This window comes from Trichomycterus rosablanca, chromosome 5 (assembly GCF_030014385.1).
Source record: "Trichomycterus rosablanca isolate fTriRos1 chromosome 5, fTriRos1.hap1, whole genome shotgun sequence".
Lineage (NCBI taxonomy): Eukaryota > Metazoa > Chordata > Actinopteri > Siluriformes > Trichomycteridae > Trichomycterus > Trichomycterus rosablanca.
In genome coordinates this window covers 31,134,049-31,155,683 of record NC_085992.1, presented here as the reverse complement: position 1 = coordinate 31,155,683, position 21,635 = coordinate 31,134,049, and the positions used below count along the sequence as shown (strand labels likewise).

The following is a 21,635-nucleotide window of genomic DNA, read 5'->3' as shown; positions in this document are numbered from 1 at the left end:
GGGAGAAACATGCAGCCCCCAAAAAGCAAGAATTATCATCATTTTAAACACAACAGGACTAAGAAAACATGTATGTAAAATCCTCATAAATGTTAACCTAAAATGACTTTATAGCAATCGTAATATAACACGTAATATACAATATATGCAAACATACAATAAAAAATGTGTTAAACCATACCACTAAACCATTGCAGTTCCAGACAACCTATGCCAAGATGCACTTAAGCTCTTTTGCATCTTGTGACTCAGCCTTTTTCCAAGGTATTACATATACCATGGAACACAGTGAAACCAGTCATCAACAAGTGAATAAATATACTGTATAATATATAATAAATATGATATATATATATACTGTATATAATTTGTAATTGTAAATTGTTTGTAAATTGTAATTGTTTTCTCTAATGTTTTAGTTTAAACATTTTGCATCAATTAAAATTCTATATAAAGCAATGAGGTTTTAATTACCTTCATCCCATGATTTACAGACATTAATCATATAACAGTATAGTTATTTCAGGGCCAGATTATATTGCTGGATTAATACATAAACAGTTAGACAGAACAATTTTAATAAGACATTATATAAATAGCCTTCTCAATTATGCAGGATTTATTACAGGATTGAAAATACATCTGTTAGTCAAGTCTTGGCTTTTGATTTGCTAGAGCACAGATTCAGCTGGATGTAGAAAAGCACCTCATGTAAATACGTCCACACATAACTGTTGTTGACGGAATATATATATATATATGTATATATACACTTGAGGACAAAATTATTAGCCCCCCTATGAAATTTAAAGTTATTTCAAAATTTCCCAAAGTCCTTTTATAACAGAGCAAGGATTTTTCAATATAGCATTTCTAAACATACTAGGTTTCTTTAGAAAGTATAAATTATTTTTATTTGCTTACTATAACAGAACTATTTCAAAAGAAACAAAAATCACCGGGGTCAATATTATTAGCCCCCTTAAGAACTGACTTTTTATTGAGCCATAGCACAAACCACTGTTGTGCAATGGTGTGCTTTAACTTTGTAATGATGAAAGCTCATTAAATCAAGTCACAGCTGAGGGTTATCTCCCAATTTACACACAGTATAAAAGCTTCAGTAAGCATTTGAGCTGTCACTTGAGAAAGCATCATGCCAAAAACTAAAGAAATCAGTTTAGACTTGAGAAAAAGAATAATTGATGCTTACAAAGCAGGAGAAGGATATACAAAGTTATCACAGCGTTTCCAAGTGTCAAGAACTGGAGTGAGAAGTATTATTAAAAAATTCAAAGAGAGCCACACAATACAGAACAAGCCTGGCACAGGTAGAAAGCGCAAGATATCAAAGACCCTGGAAAGGAAACTAGTGAGAGATGTGTCTAAAGACCCCAGAACAACTGCCAAGACACTAGTGATTGACTTGGCCAAGTCAGGAATTATTGTCTCAAAAAAGACAATCACTAGAGCCCTGCACAGGAATGAATTGTGAGGTTGCAGACCAAGAAAAACTCCACTCCTGCAGAAAAGACACCTTCAAGCCAGACTGAAGTACGCTAAGGACAACCTGGAGAAAGATTATGCATACTGGAAGCATGTCCTTTGGTCAGATGAGACAAAAGTAGAGCTCTTTGGCCATAGAGACATTGCTTATATTTGGAGGAAAAAGGGGGAGGCTTATCACCCAAAGAACACCGTCCCCACAGTGAAACACAGTGGTGGGAGTATTATGCTGTGGGGATGCTTCAGTGCATCTGGACCTGGGAATCTTGTCAAGGTGGAAGGAATCATGAGGAAAGAAGGATATATGAAGATTTTGAAAGAAAACCTTAAGCAGTCAGCAGCAAAACTTGGTCTGGGTCGTCGCTTTCTCTTCCAACATGACAACGACCCAAAACATACATCGCGCCTGGTGAAGAACTACCTCCAGAAGACCAAAGTGAATGTTATTGACTGGCCTGCACGAAGCCCTGACTTGAATCCCATTGAAAATCTGTGGGGTGAACTGAAGAAGAAGATTCATGCCAGAAGGCCATCAAATCTGGAGGAGCTTGAGAGATTTGCCAAAGAAGAATGGGCTGGGATTCCTCAGGAGATGTGTCAGAGACTTGTTAAAAACTACAGCAAACGACTGCAGGCTGTTATCCAGCAAAAAGGATACACAATTGACTATTAGCATCAGGGAGGCTAATAATTTTGACCATGGTAGTTTTTGATTTTGTGAAATAATTTCATTTCTGTGGGCAAAGTAAAATTATGTAATCATTCAAAATAAAACTGGGATGTTTGAAAAAGCTGTGTTAAAAGTTATTTGCTCTATTTACCAGTACTTGGGAAATACATTTAAAACAATGAATTTTTCATAGGGGGGCTAATAATTTTGTCCTCAAGTGTACAGCTCTATGTTGTGCAAGCCCATGAGGGTTCGGTTTTGTGTTCATGTGTGTGATTATATCCAAGCTTTTTATTAGAATAAAATATTTCTGATTGAATGTAGGACATGGGTTAGCTTTGCTAATTTAAATGGCATGAAACACTTAAATATTAAAAAATAAAAAAGCTGTAAGCTTCACCCAATTACATTGGTGAATTTCATTTTAATATTTGTTCTTTAACATTGTATAGCTACTTTTCCTGTGAATAATGTTTGTATTTTTTTCTTAGCTAATTATAACTGCCCTAGAGGAGTCAGTTCATCAGTTTCAATATGTATTCATTTTTTTGTATGTTTGCTGGCAGGAAGTTGTCATATAAGGAATTTTAATTTACTCTTTGTGAACATTTCTAACTGGCTTCAAATTTTAGCCTGTTGTGGCATTACTTGATATATGTGATCTTGTAAAAACACGCTTTTATCTCTCCCTTCTGCCAAACTGCACCAGATGAATGTGACTGTTACATAACTTTGCCATTTTTAACAGCACACTATCTTAAAGTGGGTCATAAAACAAAGACACCTGCCAGGACGAAGCATGATAAACTATGGTTTTGCTGTGATAAAGGAAAAATGGCATGTTATTCAAATGTTTTCCAATGTTTATGAAATATTTACTGCATACCAAGGAATGATAACTGTATTTACTACAAGCTGTTAATTTGAAAAGGTAGCCACCCTGGTCATCACATATTCCCAGTCACCACATACAGTGGTACCTTAAAACTCAACGTCAATTTGTTATTTGTTCTGGGACTGGCGTTGAGTTTAAAAGGCGTTGAGTTTCAAGGTTTTCACCGTAAGGATGTATGAGAAACTTGTTAATATGTTCCATGGTCCTGTGGGATTGCATATATTTTAGGCTTATGTAAAATAATGATACTTATACACTAAAAATAACACAAATGTAATATAAAAAACACTGAAATTAAAAACTGATTCTTAAAATTTCTCAGAACCCTGAGCTTAAACACAAGTTTAAAAGTGAAACAGAAGAAAAATCCAGCTAAACACAGATACATGTGGAGCTTTCAGAGTGGATCTGATGGTTATTCCACACAAATGCAGTTTCGTCTCATATTACCGCACCGCTCAACCCAAGCGCTGAACAAAGCAAATGTTCATTGTTAATTTGCAATTAAATAAATACATTTTAAAAAAACAAACTAAACACATTGAGTTTAAGGGAAACGTTGAGTTTAAGGGTTCAAATTTCTCAGCAAAGGGCATTGAGTTTCAAAGATTTTAAGTTACAAGGTACCACTGTATTCCCAGCAGTAACATACAGAACCATGTTTAATCTTGTAAGTACAGATAAAAGGTCACCAACCAAACAAAATCTGATCAATGCAGGATCATTTTCTTTAACAGACGGGGTACAGAAAGTGTGGCAAAATTAACAGAGTAAGAGATGGGCTAGGGTCAGAGAACCCACAAAGTACATGTTTGTACAAGATCAGTCAGGAGGTGTAAATTACAGTAGAAATGAAATAGTGAAAGTTTCCTTATTCCTTTTCATACGAAACATGCAAACGAAACTGACAACACTCACAATGGGCATGCTGTAACGTGCCAAGTAGTAACTGAGAACATAAACAAAAGCGAAAATAATCATACTTCATATATCACTGCCTAACATACTGTTTTAACTAGGTAAAGGTGGTCACTATAAATGATATACATACATATACACTCAGCTCTGGCTAGACAGCCCTTTACAGTAAGAAACTGTGTTTTTAAAGGGAAGCAGTAATAGTTAAAGGTGTGTTTTCACCATTGCATGTTTGATTGACAGCTAGGAACACCCTACTGTTCGGATAAACAATGCAACTTGCTTTTAGACTTTCGATGAAGCAAACTGCAGCCTTTCATGTGGTAATGTTCCCCAGCAAATCCCTAAACATGAATTTCTTTTTAAAACCTTAAAGTTATTACAAACTGTGATCAGAGAAATACAAACAAAAACAGTTGTCTACTTAAAATGAATAAATCAGCATTTACATTTTCAGCATTTAGCAGATGCTTTTATCCAAAGCGACTTACACAATGAGCGGAACACGATGAGCAATTGAGGGTTAAGGGCCTTGCTCAGGGACCCAACAGTGGCAACTTGGTGATGGTGGGGCTTGAACCGGCAACCTTCTGTTTACTAGTCCAGTACCTTAACCACTGAGCTATCACTGGCCCCAGCATTTCTCAAAAAGAAACACCTGACAGGCTTTACAAGTACATCTGCATTGAATGTGTAAAGTGGTGACTGCTGAATATTGTTATGCAGCTGATCCATGTTAGGAGTCGTGTCCCTCTGTGTTGCCTAGTTTGGCTGGCTGCTGGGACATGGAGGCACAATAGTGTGAGATCTGTCAATCCCTCCTAACTGACAATCACCTGTGCCTCATTAGAGTTTATTCGCTCCAGGTGTAAGGTCCTCTATATTTCACGGTTTCTCAGTTTCATTCTTGCCAGCTCCTTTTTTCACACATTTGCCGTTTTCTGAAGCTGTAATGCTGTGATTGCTTTCTGGGAACTTACCCAGGGTCTTGAAGCATTTTGGACCTCGCAAATAAATTGCACTGGTAGAGATTGCCCAAGTGGTGGTGTGATGTTTCTTCTCTGGAGAGGGCCAACCTGTAAAAGCACTTCATGCATGGAGGTGCCAGACAGTAGATTGCAGGTTCTCATAGCTCCCTGTCTGTTCTATTTCCAAGGACTGGTTTGTTGCAGACAACTGGCCGGCCTGTCATATTGTGACATCAAGTTCTCATTTCTGCACTCTCCCTGTTCTATCCAATTTCTCAGTTGTGGGTATTTGTGTCTTTCATTTGGCCACCTTTTTATTTGTAATTGTCCACCTTTTTGTTAGTGAATTGTTTAAACATTTGCAACCTGGGTTGCTTCTACATTCTTGCATGTGTGTGGACCTCGCCTCACTCTTCAATGGCGAGGCATGTCCACCTCTATTAAAGTATGACAGCAGAGCTGAGGCCATCACATGCCCCATCGCCAGCTGCATCTTTTCACCTCAGTGGCAGATTCTTGCAAAAAGCTGTACCATGTACGGCTTACAATGTAGGTGACTTGACCAAACAACAGAGGTTACAATCGTACAGCAGCAGTTAAGCCTCATCAACCTCTCTCGCTCAGGCACAGCCAATTGTAAGTAAGTAAGTAAGTAAGTAAAGTTTATTTATATAGCGCTTTTCTAGGACCAAGCCACAAAGTGCTTTACAATGCGGTCAAGTATAATACAATAAAGTATAATAATAAAATTGTGCCTGTCTGACTGCCGTTTAGCTCAGTGGCAATGCCTGGGACTCAAACTTAGGAGCTCATTATTGGTGGAATAGCGCATTAGACCAATACGCTACCTCCAGCCTACCAACAACGTGCTGTATGGTGCCACACAAAGTTTTAGTTTTTCTACCTTGCACTCAATGTTTGTAGGTGACTTCACTTCAGACACCCCATGACCCTAATCAGGAGCCTGAAATTGGTCCATGTTTTTAAGAAGGTTGTAAAGCTGTGGTTTGGTTAACAGACAGGTTATTATTAACTGGACTGGACTGCTTTTAATCAGTCCAGATCTGAGATGTTCACCTTGTCCTAATGGCCTTTGTCTTCACTGCAGTGATGTTGAGGAACACATGCTTAGTCATCAGACATCAAGTATTTCATCCGCTGTCTCTGGATGTCTTGTTATCTCTCGGGAAAGTATACGTGGGAGAGTAAAAACAGGAAGCCAAGGCTACCGTGTGACTCAAACATAGCACTGATATTTTTAGCACAGACCAAGCAGCCCTTCGGCCCCTGCTTCCTTCAGGCCAGTAGGAGGACATCGCTGTCCACTCCTCCATGAAGCCTCTTTAGGAAAAGAGGTCAGGCTAAAAAGGCCTTTTATAACACCAGACATTTTTTATCGAGTCAGTCTGTCAACAGCAGTGACGTCGAGAGCCAGCACAACACTAAATGATCTTCACATGACAAGTTCACTAGAGTAAAGAAAGTGATCCTTTTTTAGGCCACACTGCAGGTAAAATTGACTCAGATATTATCGGATATTTCTCTCTGAGCTACTTTAGTGTAAACAGCAAAAAATAATATACAATTTTTTCATTCTGATTTGAGTCACATTCAAATATACTGAAACACAAAGCATCCTAAGACTATAGCCTAAATAGTCAGAAATTGATGCTTGTATCAGTAAAAAACATCATTCTATTAAAGTATTTTCTCATTTCTTTCTCATATCTTTAGCTAGTGTGAAAGATTTGTTCCATGTAATCAAAATCAGAATCAGAATTAGAATCAGGCCAAGTATGCTCACACATACAAGGAATTTGACTTACACGGAAGCTCGCACACAAACATTCACACATTCATACCTGTAAACATTCGCATGTGTAAAACTGCCAACTTAATCTAGAACACACTATACTGGTGCTAAAAAGATCAGACTTGGTTTACACTGATCAGCGATAACATTAAAACGACCTCCTTGTTTCTACACTCACTGTCCATTTTATCAGCTCCACTTACCATGTAGAAGCACTTTGTAGTTCTACAATTACTGACTGTAGTCCATCTGTTTCTATTCATGCTTTTTTTAGCCTGCTTTCACCCTGTTCTTCAATGGTCAGGACTCTCCCAGGACCACCCCAGAGCAGGTATTATTTGGGTGGTGGATCATTCTCAGCACTGCAGTAACACTGACATGGTGGTGGTGTGTTAGAGTGTGTTGTGCTGGTATGAGTGGATCAGACACAGCAGCGCTGCTGTGAGTTTTTAAATACCGTGTCCACTCACTGTCCACTCTATTAGACACTCCTACCTAGTTGGTCCACCTTGTAGATGTAAAGTCAGAGACAATCACTCATCTATTGCTGCTGTTTGAGTTGGTCATCTTCTAGACCTTCATCAGTGGTCACAGGACGCTGCCCATGGGGCGCTGTTGGCTGGATATATTTTTGGTTGGTGGACTATTCTCAGTCCAGCAGTGACAGTGAGGTGTTTAAAAACTCCATCAGCATTGCTGTGTCTGATCCACTCATACCAGCACAACACACACTAACACACCATCACCATGTCAGTGTCACTGCAGTGCTGAGAATGATCCACCACCCAAATAAGACCTACTCTGTAGTGGTCCTGGGAGAGTCCTGACCATTAAGGAACAGCATGAAAGGGGGCTAACAAAGCATGCAGAGAAACAGATAGACTAGAGTCAGTAATTGTAGAACTACAAAGTGCTTCTATATGGTAAGTGGAGCTGATAAAATGGACAATGTGTGTAGAAACAAGGAGGTGGTTTTAATGTTACGGCTGATCGGTGTAATTACCAGGTTTTATACTCTGAACTTATTTAAGAGGCAGCACGGAGGCTCGATGGGTAGCACTGGATAACGCGTTGGTAAAACAGACAATGAATAAATGAACCTATTCAAGGGGCAGCATCAAAGCTATGCACGTGTATACAAAAATAGGAGTGTTTGTTGTTTATACTTGTTGGTGGACAAGTCTGTGAGAGTTACTCACTAATTTAAGAGACATAATGCAGGTCACTTGTAATAATTCCACTGTAAAGGTTAATAAGAGTTGTCAATAAGAACAATAAAAAGCTTCAGTTTTCCATTAAATATAATGTTAAAAATTAATTCCGGTGGAGTCTGGAAGCAAAACACGTGTTTGTATGTGTTAGCGTGGGGGGGAAACTTCAAAATATTCTAATCTACACAAAAACAGTGGTAGCCTAGTGGGTAGAGCTTTGGGCTATCAATCAAAAGGTTGAGAGCTCAAATCCTGGCACTGTCATGCTGCCATAAGACAAATAAAGACATTCTATTCTATTCTAACTCCTTTGGCAGCAATGACAGCAGCTAGTCTTCTTGAAATTGAGCATTTATCCCATTCTTCATGCCAAATCTATTTAAGCTCCAACAGACTAGGTGGCAAGTGTGAACTGCCATCTTAAGGTCTCTCCACAGATGTTCGATAGGGTTTAAAGTCTATGCTTTAGCTTGGTCATTCAAGAACATTCAGAGACTTGATCCAAAGTCACTCTAGTGTTTTGGCTGTTGAAAGGTGAACTGTCGCCCTAGTCTAAATTTGCATATGCACTGGTAGAAATTGAGGGTCAAATGAATGCAGCCAAATGCAGGAAGATCCTTGAAGATAACATTCTCATGTCTACCTGCCTCTACTGCTGAGGAATGGTATAAGCCAGGTAATGTGGAGTGCCTATTTTTGCCAGGCATAGTGCTTGTTGTTCTGCCCAAAGAGTTCAAGACTAGAAAATGTTTTCCTCGTGATGTCAGAATCCCTTACATGTTGTTTATCAAACACAGTCAAACAAATTACTCAACAGTGGCTTCCATCTAGCCACTCTGCCATGGTCTGATGCAATGGTGACACAAAAATATACAATATCTACATCTACTTGTTGGAACTCTTTACCAGATGGTTATAGCAGATGGTATTTTCTCAAATTAACTATAACAAAATAAATTTTTAAAATTCCCAGTGTGCAGCATCAGTTTATATACCTATGTTAGTCCGAGATGGGGGCTTAATTTTGGAGCTACTGTATATCAGAGGTCATAATGCTTTTTTTCTGTAGTTTGGAGAGGCACACTGGAGTAGGTTGAAAGTGCAGGGCAAGGTCAGTGTCTGGGTGGGTGCATTTAGTCTGGCAGTGAAAGGGGCTTTGTGAGGCTGCTATGCCACTCTTAGATGTCAGGTCTATTGTTTCTGCAGCCGAGTTAACTTGCGTCACAGCCTCAGAGTGAAGTGCTCGCCGTGACTCCACCACTGATTCACTCCACCCAGAGCACTCTTATTGTAAGAGCACATGGCAAAATATACAGACTCATTCAAAAGGGCATCCTGCTATGCAATAGATCCTCAAACAAAATGAATTTATGAATATACTCCAAAGGGTACAGCTTCATGCCCGTTTGAATTTAAATGAATTGCAGAACAAACAAAAAACTGTACGTTTTCCAAACATGGAGAAGCACATTATCAGTGTCTAGCAGTGCAGTACTCATTCATCATACAGCGCATACTGTTAAACAATGCCATTATAACAGATTGTTTTAGATACAGGTCTGGGTTATGGCTGGGCCATTCCAAAACGTTAATCTTCTTCTGGTAAAGCCATTCTTTTGTTGACATGTGTCAGTGTCATGCTGAAAGGTGAAATTCCTCTTCATCTTCAGCTTTTTAGCAGAGCCTACAGGGTTTCTGCCAAAACTGACTGCTAGTTGGAATTGTTCATAATTCCTTCATCTTGACTAAAGCCCCAGTTTTAAAGCCACATATATTAGGCTATGGAGGAAACAAAAAACCTCAAAGAAAATCAATGTTAACCCCTAGGTGTGAGTGATTGAGTGTCAAAGCCCTGTCCAGGGTGTGTTTCTGCCCTGAGCCCTGTATCACAATCCTCATTTTAAGCATGATGCAGACTAAACAAAAGCAACTAAAATATGTGTGCTACTCTTATATGAATGCATAACTATTTGAAAGCCTACAAACTGCAAAAGTTCAGATCTATACATGCTACAGTACATCCAGACAAAACCAAAATGACTAAATTATTGGATGGATGCATGAATGGATGGATGGATGATGAATTTGGATAATACAACATTCTGTGAAACTTTACACCAACTTTAAACGCTAATTCTAATGTGTACATGCAGAGTTAATTTAATAAATGGGCAGTTTTAGTAATTTGAAAGAAGAGACATCAGGAAAAACTGACTAATTAGTAGAAAAGTATGATAGAGAGAGACATTAGTCATTAAAAGATTAAGCGGATAAATGAAAGGGATTGTGATTGCGAGATGGTGGAGGTTTAGCACCATGTCTAGGTTTAGCATGTGAAAGCAAGATTATTTGAAGTGGAATGTATTAATGAGTGACAGTGTAACCTACATTAGGATTTTCTGGTTAAGTCTGTAAAGATTCCACACTGAGTTATGCCTGAGTGGTTTGGCTGTGTGCAATTCCATATTCCCTACTCAAAACACAGTATATCTTGTATTCCTGCATAGTAAATAATTTCATATACGTTTTCAGGCTTAAGTTAAACAAGTATCACAAAAAACATGAGAATAGTTGGTACAAATGATTTACGGATAAGAATGTGTCGACAGTACCACGACTTTAGAGGCCTAACAAAGCTGTAGGACAAAGACAATTCAAACAGCAGCCATCAAATCTAAGCATTAACTACAAAGAAAATTCATCCAGTTGCAAAATCATTCCACTTACAATGTTTAGTATTGTAGATAATTATTAAAAGCTGCCCTTTATGAAGCTAAACGTTTTTACAGCTAAACTTTGTTTTGGCTTTGTTTTAGCCACAGTGGAGCTTACAAACCTATTTTACAAGTCATTACAGTGCTATTTATTAATTAACTGTTTGTTTGTTTTTCTCTAACAGTTTAATGAGCTTTTAAATCTGTTTCCCAGAAACCTAGCAGCTGTCTGCCAAATATTTCAGGTTAATATTACATGCATACATTTTTGACACACTGTGTTAAATTGTGTACCTATAGAAAGTGTTTTAGCACTGCATGTGATTTTGTAGATTCCTATATGAAATAGCAAAATATTTCATTTAAAATCATACTGTTAGTTTTTCACCAAGGAAGTTAATCACCAACAAGGTGATTTCCCAATCCACCCAGGCTGCTCACACCACTAGGACTTGGGTCTCTGTGATGGTAAGCTAGTGTATTAGACTACAGTCCACCCAAGTTTGTTTGTTTGTTTATTAGGATTTTAACGTCATGTTTTACACTTTGGTTACATTCATGACAGGAACAGTAGTTACTTACTACACAAGGTTCATCAGTTCACAAGGTTATATCGAACACAGTCATGGACAATTTTGTATCTCCAATTCACCTCACTTGTATGTCTTTGGACTGTGGGAGGACACCGGTGCACCCGGAGGAAACACCCGCAGACATGGGTAGAACACACAAACTCCACACAGAAAAGACCGGGACCGCCCCATCTGAGAATCGAGCCCAGGACCTTCTTGCTTTGAGGCGACAGTGCTACCCACTGAGCCACTGTGCTGACCACAGTTCACCCAAGAGCCTCATAATAAAAGTCATTTATTTTATTTATTTTTGTATGGGGGTTACAATAAAATGTGTTTCCTTACTTTGGCTTTTATTTCAGTATGAACAATGATATGTTTTATGTTTTGTCTGGTCAACTTTTATTCCTGCATTTCAGGCCTGGAACACGTTCCAAAAAAGTACTGTGCTGTGAGGATTTTTTTTTTTCAAAATTGTGGTTAAATTGCTTTTCTCACTTTAGAGGCTGAAATCCACGGGAATCCTGCAGTGCTTTTGTGTCTCTCTTAACGTTTGTCTTGCTAAACAGTGTCCCAAACACTGTACTTTTACTCTAATGTAAAACTTAATCCCTGCTAAGGCTACACCTCAATTACACTACTAAAGTGCACATTTTTAAAGCCTTTGTGTTGATTTATGCCATAGCAAGCATGTGTGGACAGTACCTCTGTATCGGTAAAAGTGCATTTATAATGCTGATAAATGGAACTGCTGGAAATAATGCAAGGGTAAATAATTCCAGGATTTAGTTCACTCATTTAGTGCTATAGACTTCATGGTAACTTGAACTTGAAAGTAACAATGCTGCTGATCTGTGCTAATATCTCATAACACAAAGCCATCACTACACTCAAACACTCACACCTTAGGATAAAAGCTGTTTGGTATAACTATTTACACACAGAACCAAGCTCCTCAAAATATCTCAAATAAAGTGACTTTATGAGATGTTGAGCCAACCCAAACCATTATAACAGCGTTATTCTCAAGTCAGATTCTCTGAAATTAAACAGGGTAAGCCGTAGCCTAGCAGTTAGGGTACTGGACTAGTAATCAGAAGGTCGCTGGTTTAAGCCCACTGCCACTGCCAGGTTGCTGCTGTTGGGCTCTTGAGCAAGGCCCTTAACCCGTAATTGCTCAGACTGTATACTTTAAGGTAAGTTGCTTTGGATGTCTGCTAAATGTCGAAAAAGTAAATGTACTGGAACTATGAACACCATTTCTTTGACTGACCATTAACTGATTTAACTGATTAAATAGGTACTTATGAACATGTCTGATTTACAGAACTTCCAATTTTCAAATTAAAATTTCATAATACTTTCTGGATTTCTGGACTAGATGTTTACATTTACTATGCACTAACAATCAGATTATACTCATACACTGATTGTTTTGTCATTTTAAAATGAGTAATACCACGAAAAATGAGTAATACCATGAAAAAATAGCAGTGTTAGATCATGTAGGATTTCTAATATAAAAAAAAAATGCCAAGCAGCCACTGTTGGGCCCTTGAGAAAGGCCCTGTATTTATAATAGCTGACACCAGTGTCACGGACCGTCACGGGCCATTTTGAATCTCCAATTCACCTCACTTACATGTCTGGTATGTGGGAGGAACCTGGAGCTCCTGGAAGAAACCGGCACTGACACAGGGAGAACATGCAAACTCCACACAGAAAGGTCCCACACCACTCCAACTGGAAATCGAACCCAGGACCTTCTTGCTGTGAGGCGACGGTGCTACCCACCAAGCCACCGTACTCTGAGATTTCCCATAGAATTAAGGATTTATTGCCATTGTTCATAGACGATGCAGTTGTATTTTTAAAACGGTGGCAGTAAATAAATGAACACTCACTTGATGATACTCACTTTTTTTTTTTATCCTAGGAAGGTTATTGTACTCTGATCTCAGTTGTTGCTCCTATTATAGTTACTGCAATCAGTTGTGACCACAATAATCAATTTATTGCTGACTTTTCTGTACACCTGAATTGACTTCTTTGATATCAGTTTGAAGCAACTTTAAATCATTAAGTAATAACCTTAACCTGCCATTCTTTAATAATTTCCAGAGGTTATTTCCTACCTGCCCCAGATTAGTATTGCACAATCAAAATTTTATTACAGGTTAAAAAGTAATCAACATATCCGCACTGATGTGTTTATGTTGCACAAGGTTACAGTGTTGCCTCACTGACCCCCACTGTGACTCCTAATAACACACCTAATAGAGCCAGACTTCAAGGAATGAATTTAAGATGTGTTAGGGTGCACCTATAAACAACTTTCAGACGAAACTGTACAATGACATGCATGTAATGGCTTGTAAAATATGTGTTGTAAGAGGAAGACATTTGGGAACTCATACAGGCACTTACTCTCACAGACTCTGAGAAACATGGCCTCCTTAGTCAGCAGTGTAGAGAAGACGGCAAGTGTGGACATGTGCCATAACCGATGTGCAGTTATCTGCTTTTTCTCAGCTTGCCAGCAACAATTTGCGTTCAATACGCCTCAAAGCAGATACAAGGCCTTCTTTGTTTTTCTTCTGTCTATCCAATCTTTGTAAGTTTGAGGAATTTCAGTGAGAACAGGTTACTACCTGACTTGGTCCACTATGTCTCCTGGGTCTGGCAAAATCTTTTAGCAAGAGTAAATCAATTCAGAATAACTAATCCATTAAAAAGCATTCCTAGAATAAGCCTGATGTTTTGAGTGGAATGTAGTCTGATCGCCAAGAATTTAAGAGTCATGTCTGGTAGTACGAGGGATCTTCAAAAAGTTTCCGCACTTCCGAAGGAGTAGTAATTGGTCGTGTCTGACAGACTGAGAGAGCTTATAGTCTGAATTTAGCGACATCTGATCTCCACCTTTTTGGACCGCTCAGAAAAGCTTTAAGGGGAAGAAGATTTTCATGTGATGATGATGTGAAAGCAGCGGTGCATCAGTGGCTACACGCTCAACCAAAAGCATTGTTTGCTGATGGCATTAAAAAGTTGGTATGACGCTGGGAAAAATGTATCGGAAGGTGACTATGTAGAAAAGTGATGTCATTTGTTTTAGAAATTTTTAATAAATACAGTTGCAGAAAAAAGTGTGGAAAATTTTTGAAGGACCCTCAGACTAAGTCTAGGCAACAAGGCTCTAAATCCTAAAGTATTTTTTTACACTAAAATTCTACCCTCAGATGTGTGGTGTAACATATTCAGTGTCACAATAAAGAAATCGTTCCATGATTCCTCCCTTACAACCAGACACTACTTAAGAACAAACTGGATCCTTGGGCATAGGCAAGTACAAGGTTACCCTAAATTCACACTGTCCATTCCTAACCTCAAGGTTATCTTTAGGTACTTAACTTTACACATATGGTTCCAGATTTCTGTCATGGCAAACCCGTACAATGGTTTCTGTTTCACTTGCCTATCTATTCCAAAAACCACTGTAATCTGGCCATATCTGGTTTTAAAATACTGCACTATACATCAGTGGAATGTCCAGACTAAACAAGACATAAGCTGGGGTTAATCTCCAGAGACAACACAAAATCAAGAATACCATTCAGCTACTATCTCGGTGACTATCAGCAATAAATAAGCATTTACATCTACATAGTACAACAAATTTGTCACAAATGTTTTACCCAACACGTGCTGCATATTACAGTCAAGCCAAAAAGTCTGCACACCCCTTTCACCTTCTCCACGTTTTATTACATTACAGACTCATTTTATAATAGACCAGCGGCCAAACTGAGCGATCCGGGAAGACGGGCCTTGGCCAGGGAGGTGAGCAGGAACCCGAGGGTCACTTGGGTGTCCCCAGCTGGTCGGTAGCTCAGCTGAAAGTGGTGGACACACAATTTTTATGAAGCATGGTGTGGCTTGCAGAAAGAGCTGACCTCATCGCTACTGGGATGAATTAGAAGACTTATCTCAAGCCAGATCTTCCTGTCCAACGTTCTTGACCAACATCAGGGCCTGACAAATTCCCAGAGACACACTTCAAAATCTTCAGGAAAGCTTTCCAAAAAAGTAAATGCTTTTATAGCCATAAACAAGTTGTCAACTCTCTGTTATGCCAAGTTCACACTACACGACTTTTCAAGTTGTCACACGATCTATCACCAGGGGAAACGCAGGCAAGTCTATCTGGTCTCTCGAACCACATTTTATCACAAAAACACATGCAAGACGTGACGAGCGGTTTAATGATACTACGTCCAAAAATGCACGTCAACAATAAGCGAGCGATCAAAGTTGTTTGTGCGCTGATGTGCAGCGTAAAAGCAAGTAGAAAAATAAATAAATCCGATTGGATTGGGCTACGCGACCAGCAGGGATCGTCTGTTCTGTAATGAGTTGGAGGTTAATAAATAATTTTTGCAATGCATTGTTGGTATTATGGTTTGGCATGGACGATAAGTCACAAATATTGTAATGCTTGTGTGTGTGTGCTGATGTGTTCTGATAGAAATCATATTATGCCCCTGTACCACGTTTTTACTACTCCTCCCCCGGGTTTCCCCTTAACTGTATCCTGCGTTCTCATTGGCTGTAGTTCCACATAGCACTCGCTGCCACTCGCAACCTGCTCGCAACACCTTTCACACTACACGATTTTGAGTTGGCAACTGGTTCAGATATTTAACATGCTAGATATTTTTCTTCAGGCCGCTCGGATCGATTCGTTGAACAGTTCACACATAGCGATTGAGAGCCGAGTTTCGATCCCTGAGTTGCTTTCGAGCTGCCACATTTAGCGGGACCAGTCGGCAAGCGAAAATCAGGGCAAAAGTCGTGTAGTGTGAACTAGGCATTATTGGCATGTGCTAAAGTATAATGTAGTATAATGTAGGCACATATAAGAGAACACACAGTAAAACAAGGCAAATTAATTAATTAATTTAGTCCTTATTCTCAACTAAGCTTTTGCTTTGTCCTTCCTCTAGCATGTACATTTTAATACATGACGTGTATTCTGATTCTGCATTTCTAATCATTTTTATAATTGTTTTGCATCTGTTTGTTACACTTCATTTTGTTTACTTCATACACAGACGTGAGTACAAGTCTCCATTAGTTTAAAGAAAAAATTGCCCTTTTTATGGGGACAGACTTAAATCATTTTTACAACCCTTTAGTCCTTGTAACTTAGTTTTGAATCTAAGCATACAAACATTTTACATAATGAGACCCCTGAACTTATCACCTCTGCACACAGCTGGCTGTGCAGCACAACACTGACATCCCCCCAAACAACTCAGCACATGACAGTGTAACACAAATTTTCTAACTAAAGGAGCTAACTACAGTTTATTTTACACTTCTTTATTAAGCTCTTGAGAAAATGGGTTAAAAGAAGTGCTAAATAAAAACAGTGTGTTTACTCACATACTTCCACATACTCTGTTCTTTAGTTGTGTACAGTTTATTAAAAGCCTTTCCTTGCTCTTTCTGTAACTCCTTGTACAGATACACATACAGCTATTACACTGTTGATTTTTCCATCCAGTTAGAAGCCCTAGGAAAAATCCTCGCCGAGTTAGATTAGTCAATATTTGCTTGGGTTAAAATGTGAACTTGGTTAGAATGAACACTGGTGCATCTCCAAGATCATAATCATGCAAAATAGAATGCCCGAGCAGTACAGATGAATGTAAATCATCTATGATCCTTAGCCAGCACTCTGCAGACATCTGTTGCTCAGTCATGTAAAATATCCCAGACATATTAGCATAGGGCTTTAGGACAGTTTGTGTTGTGCTCTGTAGCAAGAGCAGTATTTACACCGACATAACATTATGACCACTGACAGGTGAAGTGAATAACACTGATTATCTCTTCATCACGGTACCTGTTAGTGGGTGGGATATATTAGGCAGCAAGTGAACATTTTATCCTCAAAGTTGATGTGTTAGAAGCAGGAAAAAAGGGCAAGTGTAAGGATTTGAGCGAGTTTGACAAGATCCAAATTGTGATGGCTAGACGACTGAGGAGAGCATCTCCAAAACTGCAGCTCTTCTGGGGTGTTCCCAGTCTGCAGTGGTCAATACCTATCAAAAGTGGTCCAAGGAAGTGGTCAGAATACACAGTGCATCGCAGTTTGTTGCGTATGGGGCAGCAAAAGGGGGACCAACACAATATTAGGAAGGTGGTCATAATGTTATGCCTCATCAGTATATATATATATATATATATATATATATATATATATACTGTATATATATATATAATTGCCATGATTTATTTTATATTATATTTATATATTTATTTATTTATTGAAAAGCTAATGTGCTAATTTTTTTTTTTTACCAAAATAATTTCATATTTACTAAAAAATATTATACCCCATTATCGAATAGTGAAACTGCAGATATTTGACAAGAAAAAAGTAATCGTAAATTTAGGGGTCACCACATCTCGTCTGCATACCAGACATGGCACAGTTTTTATGCCGGATGCCCTTCCTGACGCAACACCTTCTATTTTTGTCTGGGCTGGGGACTAGCACTAAGCGCACATCCAAATGGCTAAGCTATTCAGCCGTTTTCCTATAGACATTACCCAGTCATGTCTATGCAGGCACCCGACCGATAACACCACTGAGATTCACGCATTAGTGAGCTAGCATACTCTACCACTGTTTCAAATGAGCACCAAAACTGTGCTGGAATTGTCTGGTTATTCTCTCTTGAAGTTTGGCACGAAGTGATGAGCCACGACCGATCATTGCTTATAAAGACTGATACTTCGGTGGATCCTTCTTACATGCCCAATCATGATTCTCTCACCTGTTACCTGTAATTCACCTGCTTAATTTGTATATTCTGTAAACTTTTTACTCTCAGTTTGCCTCTTTTTCTCTTGCCTTTTTGGAGTGTGGTGCAGGCATCAAATTCTACGTGTTTCTACAGTATTTACAAAATACAGTTTTTATTCTTTCTACTTTTGTCAGTTAAATATACAGTAGATTCAAGAGAACTAACAAATTACAGATTGTTCTTTTTTTGTGTTTTATGAAATGTCCCAACATTTTTTTTTTACAGAAATGTGTTGTATACATGGTAATCCTGCATGTATTTATCTGGGTCACAGCTTTTTTCAGTTCTAATACATTACTGATATCACAAATCTCAGTACTGTATACACTGGACAATATTAACAGTCATCAAACTCAATATACCCAATTTAGCGGGGGTTTTAAAGGGTTATCTCAGTATGATTGTTGATATAGTATTCTTATATTCTTCAGGAGGGTATTACAGTGGCTCGGTGGGTAGCACTGTCACCTCACAGCAAGAAGATCCTGGGTTCATTTACCAGGTGGAGCGTTCTGGGTCCTCTCTGTGTGGTGTTTGCATGTCTGCATGGGTTTCCTCCAGAGCTCCGGTTTCTTCCCACAGTCCAAAGACGTGCAGTTAGGTTAATTGAAGGTACTGAAGTCCCCAAAAGTATGAGTGTGTACGAGCCCTGCGATGGACTGGCGACCTATGCAGGGTGTTTCCTACCTTTCGCGCAGTGAACCAAACTCACCGTGCCTCTTAATAGGATAAATCATGGTAAAACAGACAATGAATAAATGAATGAATGAGTACTCAGGACCCTGTACTGGTTTAAATATTTCGACAATAAGCAAACTGACTGTTCACACTTTAACCATCGAGTAATGCAAAACATACATTTTTAAAAACCTACCACCACCACATCTGGTTTCTGTCTAATGCAAGATGTGTCTTGTCAGAAAACATGACACAAAGTCATAACCAAATATAAACGGGCAGATACAACACTGGTGTTTTATGCCAATATCTGCATCCATCCACTGGATGAATGCATCCTTAAAAACCATGGTGCAGTCACTATTATTACCCAATATGCACTGATTCAAGTCTAAGTTTAATGGGTTCAAAGCTGTTGGGTTTAATGCAACAAAAACTGCATATGCTCATAGCCACAAAAGAAAACGGTACAATATGTTCTCTGTCCTAAATCAAAAAGATACATTTTTATATGCTAACTACATTAGTCTGACCAAAAAAACTGCACCTATGACAGAAAATTGTTGACTGTTTTGCTTCTAAGAGAACTGCACAATCCAGTTCTACTCTATCTGGCCCTTGAGAACTAGACTGCAAGACTGCACTCAGTGGTGGTTAAATGGCTGTATGCAGCTGAAGAATATTTATGACAGACTAAGCCCTCTTTCTGTCTCCATGCAACCAGCTTATCTGAACACACATCAGGCGCCCGCTGATGCTTCAACTATACACGCTGCATCACAGAAGGAAAACTGCACAACCTCATACCTCCCATGAATAGAAAATAATCAAAATCTACAGTTGCCTGTAGAGCTGTCCCTATCCCATGTTCTTCCGATCTGACCCTTATATAACACTCAAAGTATCACATGACATCTTGTTTACAGCAGCTAATTAGATGCTTTGCAATTAAGATACACTAAATGGCAAAAAGTATTTGGACACCTGACCATGAGCTTGTTGGACATCTAATTTCAAAAACAAATAGTGTTTAAACAGAGTGACCTCTATGTGATCTTTTCAGCCACTCCTCAAATAAGGCTTTTTACAAGACTTATGTGTGTCTGTGGGAATTTGTGCCTATTTTGTCAAAACTGCATTTGTATGGCTGGGCACTGATTTCTATCAAGAAACTCTCAATCCATGTTCCAGTTCATTCCAAAGCTAAGGTCAGGGCTCTGTGCAGGTCCCTGGAGTTTTTTCAAACCAAGACCTTTGCTTGATTTTGTGGCCATTCACTCAAAATAACATTAGAGAGGTCAGACTCTTGGTTCACAATGCCTTCCCAAAACTGCACATAATTTCCTATATATAATTGATTTATTACACCTGTTAGCAATTGGTCTGGCTAAAACAAATGAATTTTAAAAAAATTAAAGGGGCGTTCCAATACTTCTTCCATATAGTGTATGTAAAATATTAAAACGATGATAGTGGCATGATAGAGTTCATATGGAAGTAGTAAAGTACAGCAGTAGATTGTGTTTTGCTTCAGAAAACTATAAAATGCTAATCATTTAGCACAGTACCATTGTATGTTTACCTTTATAAACAGCAAAGTAACAAGTTTTAAAGCTAATTTCTATAATATGACTAGCAGTGAACGAGCCAGTTTGTCTCTATGAGTGTCAGATGCCTATCATGTTATCATTTTATTGTAAGCAGAATGGGCGATAAAATATTGACCCACACAGCCTGAATTGTATTGTGGTAGAAATCAAATCCAGTGCAATGCCAACCCTTGTCTTAGACCAATATTGGCCCAAATACTGATATGCCAATTTGGATTGGGCTGACATGTTATACAAATATAAAAGGATAGTGTATTGAAGACTAAGACCTACACCAACCTAAACCAATACTTACATTTACAACACTTAATAGAGATGGTTAATTGTTTGGTACAGTGAAGCTACACAGCAGTTAGAGGCCCAAAACAGCCCAATAACAGGAATAGCCCCAATAACAAGCTAAAAACACATATTAAATAGCATTTTGAGACTTTTGTTTAAGGACATGACAAAACATTTTCAAGGATGAGACCAATATCTGGGTACCGTGGTCTCAATCCTGAGAACTTAAACTCAGATAAAACGATAATAAGCAGAAGGCATGATTTGGAGGTCATACCCAGTCCTCGAAGTGCTTGCTCCCATTCTGCAGGAGGTCATCGAACTGGATGGTGCAGTTTGCCACAAAGTCATCATACCCGATGGGCGCATCGTGGAACACAGACAGCTCGATTTTTCGTCCGTCTCTCACCTCGGCAACGAACTCGTCATGCCAAGCAGGGCTGTTGGTCTTTGGCTTGGTGGAAGTCTGGCCCACACGTGAGTCGTCCACGTTGAGAGCGATATATGGGTCCAGAAGAAAGCTCTGAGCTTTTTGTCCCACGGCATGTCTTAATGACCAGGCGGTGGGTTTCAGGTCCAGTGCCTCACAGATCTTTATCTTGAGCACCCCATTGAAGATCACCATGGTGCCGTGATTAATGCAGCCAACCTTTCAGACTGCACCTTTAATGCCCTGTCAGTCTGGAAAGATATTCAACAGGGGGCTGTGAAAAATGTTCCAATAGTCCTGCTGCAATCTCGACCTCTAAAGCATACTAACACAATTTGTAAAGATCTTCTTGAATATTGATGTATACTGGGTGTAGATCCACGCAGGGGTTTTTTACTTTTTACCTTTCTGCGGTCCTCTTCCAAACATATGCAGGACGGAACATGGAAACAATGCCGATTCTGAAGGAAAGGAAAAAGAATCGTGACAATCTTCA

At 38.9% G+C, this 21,635-nt stretch overlaps 1 protein-coding gene across 1 annotated transcript in view; it reads right to left on the bottom strand.

Moving 5' to 3' along the window:
• The window catches only part of prkceb (protein kinase C, epsilon b), a 112,665-nt gene extending 91,329 nt beyond the window's left edge, over positions 1–21,336 (bottom strand). Inside the window, exon 1 of the mRNA XM_062995975.1 lies at positions 20,987–21,336. Coding sequence (XP_062852045.1) covers positions 20,987–21,334 — 348 coding nt within the window. The 5' untranslated portion in view covers positions 21,335–21,336. The remainder of the gene's footprint in view (positions 1–20,986) is intronic.
• Between the last annotated feature and the right edge of the window lie 299 nt (positions 21,337–21,635).